Source organism: Galeopterus variegatus, unplaced genomic scaffold (genome assembly GCF_000696425.1).
Source record: "Galeopterus variegatus unplaced genomic scaffold, G_variegatus-3.0.2 Scaffold5322, whole genome shotgun sequence".
In the NCBI taxonomy this organism is placed as follows: domain Eukaryota; kingdom Metazoa; phylum Chordata; class Mammalia; order Dermoptera; family Cynocephalidae; genus Galeopterus; species Galeopterus variegatus.
Genome location: NW_007731433.1, coordinates 87,861 through 101,921, shown reverse-complemented (window position 1 = coordinate 101,921; position 14,061 = coordinate 87,861). Strand labels below are relative to the sequence as shown.

Genomic DNA, 14,061 nt, shown 5'->3' with positions numbered 1-14,061 from the left:
CCTGTGAGTTCCTGAGTGCAGCTAGGTCTGTGGCCGATTTGCTGCTTCTTTTTCCCATTCTGAAAACATATCTCAGCCTCTGGAATATTTGTTAATTAATAATATTCCCCATTTGAGAGGCTGCCTCTTGGGCTCCTGTTGTTATTTACACCTCAGAGTGAGCCAAGTTATCACATCCTTTCCTCAGGTGGGGCCAGGAGAGAAAGAGAGGTTGTGTCCTAAAGGGCAGCACTCAAACCCATTGCCAAGGGGAACTGCCTGTGAAACCCTCTCTCAAGGCAATGTCTCCAGGCAGCCATCCACTGGCTTGGCCCAGTTCTATCCATCCATTCATCCATGCATTCATTCATTGTTTTATGAGGTCCACTAGGCACTAGGGATACTGAGCTGACTCAAATACGCATGGTTTCTGCCCTCATGGAGCTTACAGTCAAGTAGGGGAGATGGACATTAATCGAATTGTTTACTAAATAGTAGCCGTTAACACTAGCTCTGACTTTGCTTATCTTTAGAATAGGAGAAAAGGCTAGTATGGATAGATCATGGAGCTTACAGTCAAGTAGGGGAGATGGACATTAATCGAATTGTTTACTAAATAGTAGTCGTTAACACTAGCTCTGACTTTGCTTATCTTTAGAATAGGAGAAAAGGCTAGTATGGATAGAACCCTAGTTTCTAGACAGCTCTTCGGTTACCCCAGGCTGGGGAGAGCTGGGAAACACACAAGTCTGGTATTGCTCACCCCAGGGTTTCCCCTTTTAACAGCAAAGCCCACACCCTATCATTGATACTTAGAGCCCAGGGATTCTGTGAACTTCAGAACCTGAGGAAGACAGGAAGAAGGAGCCTATTATAAGGGATTATTATACTGGGAACTTCCTTTTGTAAATTTCTGCATGTGTGAGTTGGCGCTTGCCTGGCTGTGACGGCGCAGGAAGAAGGAACAGGGCAGCTGCCACTGCCCCAGATCCTAGAGCCCTCTCAGTTCTGGGTGTGTACAAAGGAAAGCAACTAAAGGAGAGACGACGATCAGGGAAGGTGCAGAGTGATTAATGTAGATTTGCTCAAGACCTACTTTGCATGGGCCCTGGCCCAGTCTGGGATCCACTGGTGAGCAAGAGGCCTAGTCCCTACTCTCATGGAGCTTCTGGTCCTGTAAGACCCTGTTGGGGGCTGTAGATAGGATTCCTGCATGGGGTGGGAGCCAGGATGAGACACTCTGGAAGGTCCTTTTCAGTCCTAAAGTTCTAGGATCCTTTGTAATGTTGACATGACAGGGATGTAGTGAGCCTTTAATTCTAGATCTTGGCCTCCTCCAGCCCTGTCCCTTCAAAGCACATTGCTTTGGGAGACTTTGTTCTGACTCCAAAGTCATTATCATCACACAGAATGTATTTGGACCTGGTCTCTGGGAATGTCCTCCAGGGCTTGAAGTGGATTCTTGGGAAGAAGCTCAAAGTCAGTGGTGGTGAATCTTCCTTGGACTTTGGATGACAAGTCAGATGAGAGATCTATGGCTGCGGGATCCACGTGTTTGCAGCCAGCGCTTATTCCACCAGAAGTGTTCCAGTGGCGGGCAAGGAAGCCAACCACAGGGCCACAGGCTTTCTTTTCCCCCCAGACCCGCTCAGAGCCTTCAGAATCTCCCCACCATTCTTCCTGCTTTCTGGCTCTGACGCATTTGGAGGAGGGTGTCCACGGTATTCTGTGCCTACAGCTGCAAGAAAGACAACTGGCCAGTGTGACCTTCACTGGGAGTTCGTGTGTTTTCCCTTGGGCTTTGGGAAGGTTGGAGTTCTTCACTTCGTGTTTGGTTTAGGCAGGAAATCCTACATTTCACTGTTGGTTACAATTTCTCTGAAAAAGGCATTATTTTGTCCAACTTCCCTTGAAAGATTGGAACAGATGTCAAGTCTTTGCTGTTTCAGTTCATTACTCAGAATGAAAGGCCCAATCTTGGCAGGCTCTTCCCACTCGTGCAAGTTTTCCTTGAGGATGATTCATAAAATCATAAGCTGTCAGTTGGACAAGAGACTTTTGAGAACATCTATTCCAACCTTACATTTCCCTCAGAGGGAAACTGAGGCTAGGAGAAGCTCTTTGGTCTTTGCTCTCATATTTACAGTCATCATGTCCTTGACCTATCCAGCATCTTCATTGGTCTTATAGGTGATCTGTTGTCCCCTCCTGCTTTGCCAAGGACCTTGCTGTACATTTTCTAAACCTATGGACCAGGCAGGACTGCCTTCCCAGGACTTTACAGGTGACCCTCCGTGTCTGTGTGTCCTGCATCCGTGGATTCAACCAACCAAGGATCAGAAATATTCAGACAAAATAAATAAATAAGAAAAAATAATGGTATGACAAATATAATACAAATAAAAAACAATACAGTATAACAACTATTTGCATAGCATTTACACTGTATTAGGTATTATAAGTAAGCTAGAGATGATTTCAAGCATATGAGAGGATGCGCATACATTACATACAAATACTGTGTCATTTTATGTAAGGGACTTGAGCATCTGAGGATTTTGGTATCAATGGCGGTGGGGGGGGGGAGTGGGAGGAAAGGGGTCCTAGAACCAATCCACTATGGATACTGAGGGATGACTATACTTCTTTCCAATAAGCAGCTTTCCACTTACCAAGGATCTGTCAGGGCCGCCTGGCTCCAGCCCCTCCCACACTCCTTTATCCCTATGTGAGGCCACTTGGCTCCCCCCATCCCCCCTGCTGTTCTACCACGCCCCCAGCTCCCAGAACTGAATGCAAGAATTACTCAACCAGCTCTTGGCCCTTAGTATACAGACACCCTGACTGCTGGGCAATTTCCACCAGGTTCTAGGAATGGGGTTGGGGCTGTGGTCCTAGTTCTGGGAACTTGTCATTGTGCAGCCTCCTCTAAGGACAGTGGTCCTCCCCAGGGGCTAATACCTGGCCCCTGAACCCCAGCTTGTTACCTGTGTCTGGTGTCCTGTTCCCAAGAATGGACTCCACCAGATTCCTCATCTCTACGCTCAGCCTCTTGGTTGGGATCCCCCAGGGTGTCTGCCTGCCCAGACTGTGACTTGCTATAGTTAAAATAGCAAGAACTGCTATTATTAATGGATGCTTCTTACATGCCAAGCATTGCTAAGTGTGCTACATATACTGCCTCCTGCAATCCTCCCCGTAGCCCTATGAGGCAGTTAACATGATCACCATATTTCAGACGAGGATATGGGGGCTCAATGAGGCTAGGAGGTTTGTGTAAGCTGGTGAGTGGCTGAGTCAGGAGCTGGACCTGGTTCACTGTGACCCTAAAGCTCAACATTTTCCTACTTTACCATACAAGCCATGAGTAGTGAGTTAAGTTGTGCTCCCCAAATCATGTTCAAATCCTAACCCCTGGTCCTGTGAATGTAACCTTATTTGGAAACAAGGTCTTTGCAGATATAATCAAGTTAAGATAAAGTCATACTGAATTAGGGTGGACCCGCAATCCAATGACTGGAGTCCTTATAAGAAGAGAGGACACACAGATATACACAGAGAAGAAGGCCATGTGGGGATGGAGGCAGAGACTGGAATAATGCAGATGCAAGCCGAGGAATGACAGGGACTGCCGGCCACACCACAAGCTAGGACAGGAGCGAGGAACAGAGTCTCCTTTGGAGCCTTCAAAAGGAACCAACCCTGCTGACGCCTTGATTTCTGATTTCTGGTCTCCAAGCCACCCGGTTTGCAATCATTTCTTGTGGCGGCCCTAGAAAACTAATATGTCAGCCACTTAGACCCTGCGCAGGATGCATGGAGCTCCTTCTACAGCCTGCTGCAGGCCCTGCCCCAGCACCTGTCCCATTGTGATGGGCAGGCATTACGGCTGGGCCCACCCTGCCCTGTCCTGATCCCAGCATTGAATTCCCAGACACCTGAACTTCACTCTGGCTCCTGACCGCGGCTGCCACCAGTGCTCCCCCAGCATACACTTCAAGTCATTTGGTCAGGCTGGGAGCCCTGTGGCTGCGGGAAGGCGCTGATATGCCCTGCCTCGCCCAGATCCCTGTGTTGTTTCCACAGCCACCCGAGAAAGCCAGCCTCACTCCTGCCTGTCATGCAGGACTCATCCCTGGGGCTCTGTCTGCTGGCTCCCTGCCCACATCCCTGCTATGTGGCATCCATGGAATTCACCTTCTGCTCTTCTCCCAAAGTGTTTCTCCAGTTAGAATCTCTCCCTGTCCCTGGTGCTAATTAAAATACGGCAGGACTTCTCAATGCCCTTAGGATAAAAAATTCTTATTAGGGGTTGATTAAGCCATGCATGATCTAGCCCAGTGCTGTCCAATAGAACTTCCCACAATGACGGGAATGTTTCTATATCTGCACTGTCCAACATGGTAAGTGCTAGCCACACGTGGCTGTGGAGCACTTGGAGTGTGAATTGTGAAACTGAGAAGTGAATTTATACCTTTATTTACTTTTTATTAATATAAGTTTAAATTGAAATGACCCCATGTGGCTGGTGGCTACTGTGCCAAGAAGTGCAGATCTAGCCCTTGCCTACCTCCCCAGCACTACCTTACACCATGTTCCCCCTCGTTCTCTTCCTACTGGCCTTTGTCACACCCTCCAATCCATGCTCTCTCTCTCTTTCACCTCAGGACATTTGCANTTAAATTGAAATGACCCCATGTGGCTGGTGGCTACTGTGCCAAGAAGTGCAGATCTAGCCCCTGCCTACCTCCCCAGCACTACCTTACACCATGTTCCCCTCGTTCTCTTCCTACTGGCCTTTGTCACACCCTCCAATCCATGCTCTCTCTCTCTTTCACCTCAGGACATTTGCACGTGTACTTTTCCCCACCTGGAACCTCTTCCTCCCCAAACTGTCTAGCAAGTGCCTGCTTCTTCAGATTTCAGCTCAAACTTCGCTTCCACAGACACAATCCTACTCCCATAGCACCAGGCACTTTTCATTCCTAGCATTGATCGTGGCTGTGATTTTAGAGGTACTAGCTGGTTCTCTGGGTCTTGTTCCCCCACTGGACCATAAACGTATGAGAGTGGGGCTTGAGCCTGTTGTCCTTGCACTGTTGTATGCCCCCTGGCTAGCACAGTACCTGGCACACAGTAGGCCTTCAGTAGAGATTCTGGGAATGAATGAGGAGGATGTTGCTGGTTTAGAAGAGACACCCAATGAACATGTCCTCAGAGCCAGCTGGCTGATCACATGGTAGTTTACATGAGGGTAAAGCAAGTCACAGATGGTATCTGCAGCTGACCCACTAGCTTTGAAGCTTGAGAAAATATTGTACCCCTTGAAGAGCCCTGCACGTTAACCTTCAAACCAACATCCTGCACAACCTGCACAGCTGAATAAAGGGGAAACAGGTCCTAGTAAATTCCTAAGTGTCAACCAATGGGTCAACTACTCATCCCTGTGATTCACTCACCAGCTTCCTGAGCGGAGGGCAGCCTTACTGCCCGATGGTGACGAATCCGTTCCTGTGTTCATAGATCACTGTCTGTTTCCTCCACTAGAATGTAAGATCCCGAGGATCAGGAAAGGGGTCCTGCCTGTTTTGCTCACGGCTATATCCACAGCACAGCACCTAGCATGGGGCCTGATCAATAGATTTATTGAACACATGAATAGATTGATCCATGGGAACACCGAAGGTTTAAAAGAGCTCACCCAGCAAGCTCTCCCTCAGGAGTGCCACACTGCAGTTTCCAGGGTGGGGTACACTGAGTCATAAACAGTATCTGCTGCTGACCCACCAGCCAGCTGCCCAACTTAGCAATTAGAACTGCAGCAGCCATTGGTGACCTTGGAACACAGCACGGTGAACAGCCCACATATATCTAAACAGATGGGAACAGGGGCTAGAAAGTTACTAAGGGTCAACTGATGGGTCACGTTCCTGTGGTTCACACACAGGCCTCCTGAGCTGACCGACGCCCAGCAGCAAGAAGCGTGGTGTACCTTTCCCAAGCCTGGGAGAGCCGCCAGATTCCTGAGTCCCCATGGGGACGTTCCTGTGCTTCCGGAAGGCTCAGCAGGTTTCCCTCCTTCTACTCATCCCTGTGATTCACTCACCAGCTTCCTGAGCGGAGGGCAGCCTTACTGCCCGATGGTGACGAATCCGTTCCTGTGTTCATAGATCACTGTCTGTTTCCTCCACTAGAATGTAAGATCCCGAGGATCAGGAAAGGGGTCCTGCCTGTTTTGCTCACGGCTATATCCACAGCACAGCACCTAGCATGGGGCCTGATCAATAGATTTATTGAACACATGAATAGATTGATCCATGGGAACACCGAAGGTTTAAAAGAGCTCACCCAGCAAGCTCTCCCTCAGGAGTGCCACACTGCAGTTTCCAGGGTGGGGTACACTGAGTCATAAACAGTATCTGCTGCTGACCCACCAGCCAGCTGCCCAACTTAGCAATTAGAACTGCAGCAGCCATTGGTGACCTTGGAACACAGCACGGTGAACAGCCCACATATATCTAAACAGATGGGAACAGGGGCTAGAAAGTTACTAAGGGTCAACTGATGGGTCACGTTCCTGTGGTTCACACACAGGCCTCCTGAGCTGACCGACGCCCAGCAGCAAGAAGCGTGGTGTACCTTTCCCAAGCCTGGGAGAGCCGCCAGATTCCTGAGTCCCCATGGGGACGTTCCTGTGCTTCCGGAAGGCTCAGCAGGTTTCCCTCCTTCCTGGCACACTACAAGGGATGCAGAAGAACCTCTGCTGCTGTCTCTCAATGAATTGCTTTCCCCACTCCCTGCAAGTTCTCATAGTGGTGTCGGTCCAGGGTCTGCCTTGGCACACAGTCTGCCAGGCCTGACTAGGGGAGACTGCAGGAACCTCAGCACCCCGGCCAGCTAGGTGCCCTATACATGTGCCAGACGTCTTGTCCTCATTCTCCAAATTGCCACTGAAGAGCCACTTCCTCAGGGAAGCCTGAGTCACTGTCCTCTGTTTCCCACTCCCAAAGTCCCCTGTACTCCCCTTTGCAGCACTGACCAAAATCATAATGAAATACCACTTGACTGATTCATTGTTCCTGGAGGGCAAGGACCACATCTGCCCTGGTCACCCTCATACCCTGGGTCTGGCATGTTGTTGGTCACTGCTGGGCTCCAACCCCTCTCCTGCATCACTTTCGACCCTCTGGCCCTGACCAGTCTCCTGCAGGTACAATCTGATAGCATCCACCACCTGCCCACCTGGGCACCTCTCACCTCCAGCCCTGTGGCTTCCATGGATGCTGCTGCAGGATTCTGATGGGCTCCCATGTCCTCTCTTGATGCTGAGATTACTTTGTAAGCATTTTTCGGGGCACAGACTCATGGACTGAGCCATTAGTCTCACTCTGTGGCAACTGGCTCAGTCGTCCCTCCTTGTATTGTCTCCCCCTGTTCCTGTTTTACTTCTGGGCTCATCACCCTCTCCCTGGAGATTTTTCGGGGCACAGACTCATGGACTGAGCCATTAGTCTCACTCTGTGGCAACTGGCTCAGTCGTGCCTCCTTGTATTGTCTCCCCCTGTTCCTGTTTTACTTCTGGGCTCATCACCCTCTCCCTGGAATCACAACCCTGAATGAAGAAAAGGCATAAGCCTCTGCCTGGGCTCTGCTCTCCAGGAGCCCAGGTTGGGAAGTGCTCAGTAAAGTTCCGTTGAATAAATGAGCGGACGATGATCCCTGGGAGGGAAGTTTCATGTTCCACGTGCTGCCTCTGACCTCAGTTGCCCTCCCAATACTCCCTTCACCCCTGAAGCTCTCTTGCACCTTGTCCTCTCTTGCACCTGTTTGTCTGGACCCTGACCTCCTTCCAGGCTCCTTCCAGGACTTTCCCCAGACTGGTGTCTGCTTGCTGCAATCTGGAGCTGACAGTTCTGTGGCAGCTCTCAACAGGGCCCCAGGTCCTTCCTGCAGCTCTCACTGGCTTACCTGGTCCTCTTCAGACAGACCCTGGTGATATTCTGAGCTTCTGCAGAGCTCCTCAGTCACCTGACAAGAGTCCACTTTTGTAGTTCCTGTTTCCCCTTTGCTCATCTGCCCTGTCCATGCAGGATTCTGACTGCCCCAGGTGAGCTCCCAGCATGCCTTGCTTCCACTGCATTGGCCCAGCCTGAAGGAGGTGTCTTGGGCAGAGCTTTTCCTGGCCACACAAACAGGGGTTTAGGGCCCCTCCTAACACCAGTGCATGTAGGCCAGAAAAAAGATCTGGCTTTTGGTCAGAACACATGGGTGATGGGGTCATGGCCTTGACACCAGACCCTGCCCTCGCACACTGTGGCTGGGAAGCCAGATAGTCATGACCCCAGAGCGATGTCTTTGGGCAAGGCGTGCAAGCCTGCATGCTCATCCATGTCCCTCATTCATCAGTGCTTGCTCTGTGTGTCCAGCCCCATGGCCAGTGTGGGGGCAACAGCCAAGTTCAACACGTCAGGTCCTCACTGTCTGGAAGAGGAGTCAGGGAGAGAAAATGGGCATTTTTAGCTGTGCCGCCTCCCTGGTCTGCACTCAGTGTTACGAGGAAGCAGAGTGGACATTTGGGCAGTAACACTCTTCACAGGGGAGGAAACAATATGCCAAGGCTGCCCATGGCCACTCCTTGTCCCCATCTTGTGTCAGGTCCTCACTGTCTGGAAGAGGAGTCAGGCAGAGAAAATGGGCATTTTTAGCTGTGCCGCCTCCCTGGTCTGCACTCAGTGTTACGAGGAAGCAGAGTGGACATTTGGGCAGTAACACTTCTTCACAGGGGAGGAAACAATATGCCAAGGCTGCCCATGGCCACTCCTTGTCCCCATCTTGGCCCAGCCCCATTGAAGAGCCTGGGACAACTCCTTATCTGGTCATACATGCTACAGTGAAATGCAACACCTGAGAGAAAAAAGAACAATGGTTCCTGCAGCCCAGGGTATTTATGTGTCACCTCTTTCCCTCCCAACCGCCACCCCTCTGAATCAAGGGCCTGGGAGAGCAGACAGGACAGGTCTGGACAGTTTGAGGCCAGGAGCACTCAAGGACCCATGCAGGGGCTGACCCAGTACCCTCAGGATATCACGCTCCTGCCAACCCATGGATGCTGCTCACTCCTCACCTCCCTGCACCTTCCTGCAGCTTGGGACCCTGACTCCACCAGCCCCTCCTGCTCTGGCCTCCTTCACCCCACGCTCTCCTGGTTCTCCTCCTTCCTCCCAGCCGTGCCAGCTCAGGTGTCTTGTGGATTCCTCCCTTTCATTTGTGCTGTTTAGGGCACCCCCTGACCCAAGGTCCTCACCTCTTCTCTCCTTGAGCCGAGTCCCTGTTTCTATCTCCGAGGCTCCCCATAGGCTGTAATGATGACTCTCAAATCTCTGCCTCCAGCCCTGCTTTCTCCTCTGAGAGCCCAGCCATGTGGCCAGCCAGTTCCCGAGACTCCAATCCCAACATGTCCTGCACTGACCTCATTACCTCTCCCAAACCCTTGATCTGAGGATGCCGCCACGCCACCTCCCCAGCTGTCCAAGCTAGAATTCTGTGCCTTGTCCTCGATTCCTCCCTTTTCCCCACCTCCTCCATCCAATGAGTCACCAACCTTGTCGACTCCACCTTCTTGTCTCCTCACTATGCCACCTACTCCCTCCTTTCCCACTGCAGCACTCTGGGTTAGGCCACCATGCTCGTCCTCACTGGGTCCTGTGATGGCCTCCAGACTGGCTCCAGTTTGGCCCAGCTGCAGAGAGATTTCCTCCAGTACCAAGTTGATGTCACTCCCTGGCTCCACATCTTTCAGTTATGCCCCACGGTTCTCAGGATGAAATTCAAATTCTTTGGTTCAGCACTTAAGACTCTTAAGGGCTTGTCTCCTGCTGCCTCTCTGGCAGCAGCCCTCCTCTTGGCTTCAGGCTCACTGCCCTTAGGGCTCTGCCTCCACACTCCCCAGGCAGGCTCTTTGGTACCTGACACCAGGACACAGAAGCTCCGGATGGCAAGTAGGGGCTCCCAGTGTCAATGCTCCAAGTAAAGGAAGGGGATGGAACCTTGATGTGTACCTCAGTTCCCTGTGAGTCTGGTCAATATGAGTCAGTTCCCCAAGCCTGCTTATTTGGACTCAGCAGGATAAGGTTTAGGTCCTGCACCACGGTGGTCTGGCAGGATGACCGTGGCTGATGGGCCATCTCTCCCACTGCCATCACCTTCAAGCATGGACAGACTTTAGACAGGGGGCTAAAGTCCCCTGGAGGGAATAGTGATGAGCAGAACAGCTCCCATGTACTGGGCACCAGGCACTCGGCTAAGCATTCTGGTGCCATATCTCATAAATGTTCCCACAGAAGATTTAAAAGGCAGAAGGCTCTTTTATTATCCCCATTTCATAGAAGTAGAAATGGAGGCCAGAGAGGTTGAATAACTTTCCTACTGTCAGCTGAAATGTGCTAGACCCGGAATTTGCACCCATTTCTATTGGATTCCATAGTCATCAAATTTAAGGCATGGATATAAATAGAAGACTGAGGGAGGGGACATGAGAGTAGGCAGGCAGTGACAATGGAGAGAGTGATGATTTGGATGAGAGACGGGGTGATGGATGGAGTAATCACTGTCCGATCACGTTTGCTGCCCTCAGAGTTCAAGATGACTTGTGGAAGGTGAGCATGTCAGCAGGAGTGGGGTGCATCCTTTAGGTGCCCCATCTTCCTCCACAATGCTGGCTCCTTGGAAGGCTGTGTGGCATGGGACAGAGGTGAGCAGAGAGTGTCAGGGAAGGGCTTTTCAAGTCCTGCTGGTCAGGGGCTCCACCCGAGGCCTCCAAATGGGCCTCAGGGGCAGAAACTTACAAAGGTAGGCATTTGTCATTTTTATGCTTACGTTCAGATCCCTAATAAGGAAGTAATGATATTGCCAAGCCCTTACCATGCTTTCTATGAGCTAGTGAGAAGACTAATTATCTGACGACACTAATAAATGGTTATGATGTTATTAAAAATGGCACCAAGCTAGGATTAATAGGCTCATCAATTGTAGGGAATCGGGTTTAACAAAGTCCCCTGCATGTCCTGTCAGGGCCTGTGGACTTGATGGATACTGGGCTGCCCAAAGCACTGCTCAGCTACATGGAGGCCACCATGCTAGCCCTCACCAGGTCCTGTCGCCCCAGCTGAGGGTCAGCTTAGGAAGTTCTGGCTGCTGCTGGGTTTTTCTGAACACACCCCCTTGCAAACATTTCTTCAAAGCTCTGGGGCCACTGGAGACACTGTGGGTGGCAAGATTGGCCCAGCCTTGCTCACTCCCACACAGGGTTTCCACTTTCCATGTGACCCGGCTCCTCCCCAGCCCAGCTCGTCTCAGCAAATGACAGCCTCAGATCCTACCCAGAGTCCCAGACTCCAGAGCCCCACTCACAGAGCGCAGGGGAGTGGAGGAAATGGAGATGCCTCTGAGACCTGCTGACTGATTTCCATAATAATTATAGTTATTACTAATAATGGAGACAACACCACTCCCTTCCATTTACACTGAATTCTGCAGTCTGGAAGCTGCTTGCCCACCACTTGTCTGCTCTGAGCCTCACAACAAGCTGGGAGGAATGCAGGGCAGGTATTACATTCTCACAGTTAGGGAAGTGGAGCTCAGGGAGATAAAGGCACTTCCTAAAGCCTCCTCTCCAGCCTCCAAAGAATAACTGGAAGGATAAAAATAAAAATAATAAAGGCAAATACTTACACTGTGCCAACTATGTAATGCACATACATTAACTTAGTCCTCACAACAGTCTTATGAGGCAGGTCCTATTAATATCATTTCCTTTTTACAGATGTGGAAGCTGAGAAACAGAGAGGTTAAGAAACTTGTCCAGGAGCACACAGCTAGTAAGTGGCAGAGTGGGAATCAAACTTGGCCCAAGTTCATGCTCTTTACCATTAGCTTCTCCTGCCAGACTTCACAGGAGACCGATTTGCTGGGGCTGAGAAAATGACCCCACTGGACCAGGCTCTGCTTCAGTCTTCATCTTTGAACTCCAACCTCCTTCTGCCACCTTCAACCTGCAAGGTCTCTGCAGGGCAGCTCCCCTCACACAGAGGGGAGCTAAACAGAAGGTCCCGATGCTGCCTGCCCCTGCCCTGAAAGACCAAGTAGTCATTGCCCTGACCTTTGGCTGGTACTTTTCAGGTTGCAAAGACCTAATGTATGAACTTACCCTTGCCCAGGCTCCTGGGGTCAGGTGGCTCTTTGTACAGGTCAGAGCACAGGGCTATGGAGGCAGAGGGCCTCCAAAGACTCCACCACTTTGAATCCCAGTTCCACCTCTTACTAACTGGGGGCCTTCACCTCTTTCTGTAAGATGGATGGTGACAACAGTACCTTCCCCCCTGGGCTGTTATAAGGATAAATAAGAGAAGGAATCCACGGGGTCTAGGCCAGGTCAGGTACTTGCATTTACTAGCAGCTCTTTGATAGAAAATGCTTTGGTCATGTTGAGGGCCCTGATCTAGAAGGCAGGTAATGTTTACGTGCTACGCGAGCCTGTACAGATAAAGCCTCATTTAATTCCACAACCACATTAAGAGCTATGGTAGCTGCTAATTACTCCTGTTTTAGAAATGAAGAATCCGAGGCTCAGTGAGGTTGAAGAACTTGCTTGGTCATACATCTGTTAGGCAGTGAAGCTAGAACTTGGGGCCTGGGTCTGCTGGACCACAGCGTGGCCTTCTAAGAACTATGATGCATTTTCTCATAGGCTTACAAGGCTCTCTTTTGCTGAGCTTACTATGCGCTGGGCCCTGCGCCAGTATCGCAATCCTATAGGAAAGGGTATTAGCACACCCATTTTACAGGTGAGGAAACTGCTCAGAGAGGTCAGGTGAGTCCTCCCTGTTCACATAGCTAATGACTGAAGACAACCTAGGGCCTCCTGATTCCTCTTCCTGCTGTGGTGTCCCTAACCTGTGGCTTTTCCCTGTCTTCCTTCCAATGTCCCACAAACCCCAGGTCCCTCCTGCTGGCTGTTCCCTCTCCTCCCTCTGCTCGCTGTGTCTCCTGGCTCCCCTGGGTCCTCTTGCCTATCCCAGGCAGAGTAGGAGGCTGTCCCCTTGGTGTCTCCCAGCTGAGCCTGCTCATCCGTTCATTCCGCTGTGTCTCCTGGCTCCCCTGGGTCCTCTTGCCTATTGCAGGCAGAGTAGGAGGCTGTCCCCTTGGTGTCTCCCAGCTGAGCCTGCTCATCCGTTCATTCCAGCCCACAGCTCCCTGGACCAAAGTCACTCAAGGTGGGACATGTCTACCTCTGTGTCCCAGAGTATGGTGAAGTGTTTTGTATCGGCACATTGTCCATGTGGCTGGGGCATCCTCTGGTAGCTCTTAAAGGAGCACAAGGCACTGAGAAGCTGAGGGAGCCCTTCAGAGCAAGCTCATCAAAGATGCTGCTGGGACAGGCTCCAAATCAGGCGTGGGCCAGTGCGGGTGTGTTTGGATGGAAGGGAATGTCTGGGTGTGGGGAGCATGCACAAGGCACTCTTCTTCCTATGGGGTCCCCCAGCCTCCAGAGGCTCCACCTCTGTCTCCATCTCCCCTGACCCCAGGGCCCTTGTCTGCCGGGATGCCCAGCCTGATTACCAGCAGCACTCTGCCACCTCCAAGGGGTCCTCTGCCCTCCCGGTGCTCTGGGCCTGGCTTACGTGGTCGATGAGCTCCTTGATCATGCCGTTCCACTGGCCCTTGTCGTCCTGAGCCCCGTACTTCCCGTCCTCCACCAGCCGGATCTCATAGGAGAAGCCCAGGATGTGGGCCAGTTCCTTGAGCAGGTCGATGCAGTAGCCCTCAAACCGGTCATTCCCATACAGGGTCCTGTCGGACTTCCGGAACATGACAAAGGGCTCCTCCTGCAGGGATGGAAGGGAGGGCGGGTGACTAAGTCTGAGTGGGTAGGAAGGAGGCAGGCTCGGGCTGGAGAGTTTGGGCCAGAACCTCTGCTCATGTTTTTATAAAAACACTTAGGGTGGCTGAGACGAATGGCCTGCTAAGTCGGGAGCGGGGAAGCACATTTCCTGAGAGCCAACGCAGTGCCTCACGAATGGCCAC

General features: G+C 51.4%; 1 protein-coding gene across 1 annotated transcript in view; it reads right to left on the bottom strand.

Annotated features, from left to right (window-relative positions):
* Positions 1-14,061, bottom strand: part of GRIK3 (glutamate receptor, ionotropic, kainate 3) — a 101,443-nt gene that overhangs the window by 29,627 nt on the left and 57,755 nt on the right. The window contains exon 9 of the mRNA XM_008589238.1: positions 13,659-13,862. Coding sequence (XP_008587460.1) covers positions 13,659-13,862 — 204 coding nt within the window. The remainder of the gene's footprint in view (positions 1-13,658; positions 13,863-14,061) is intronic.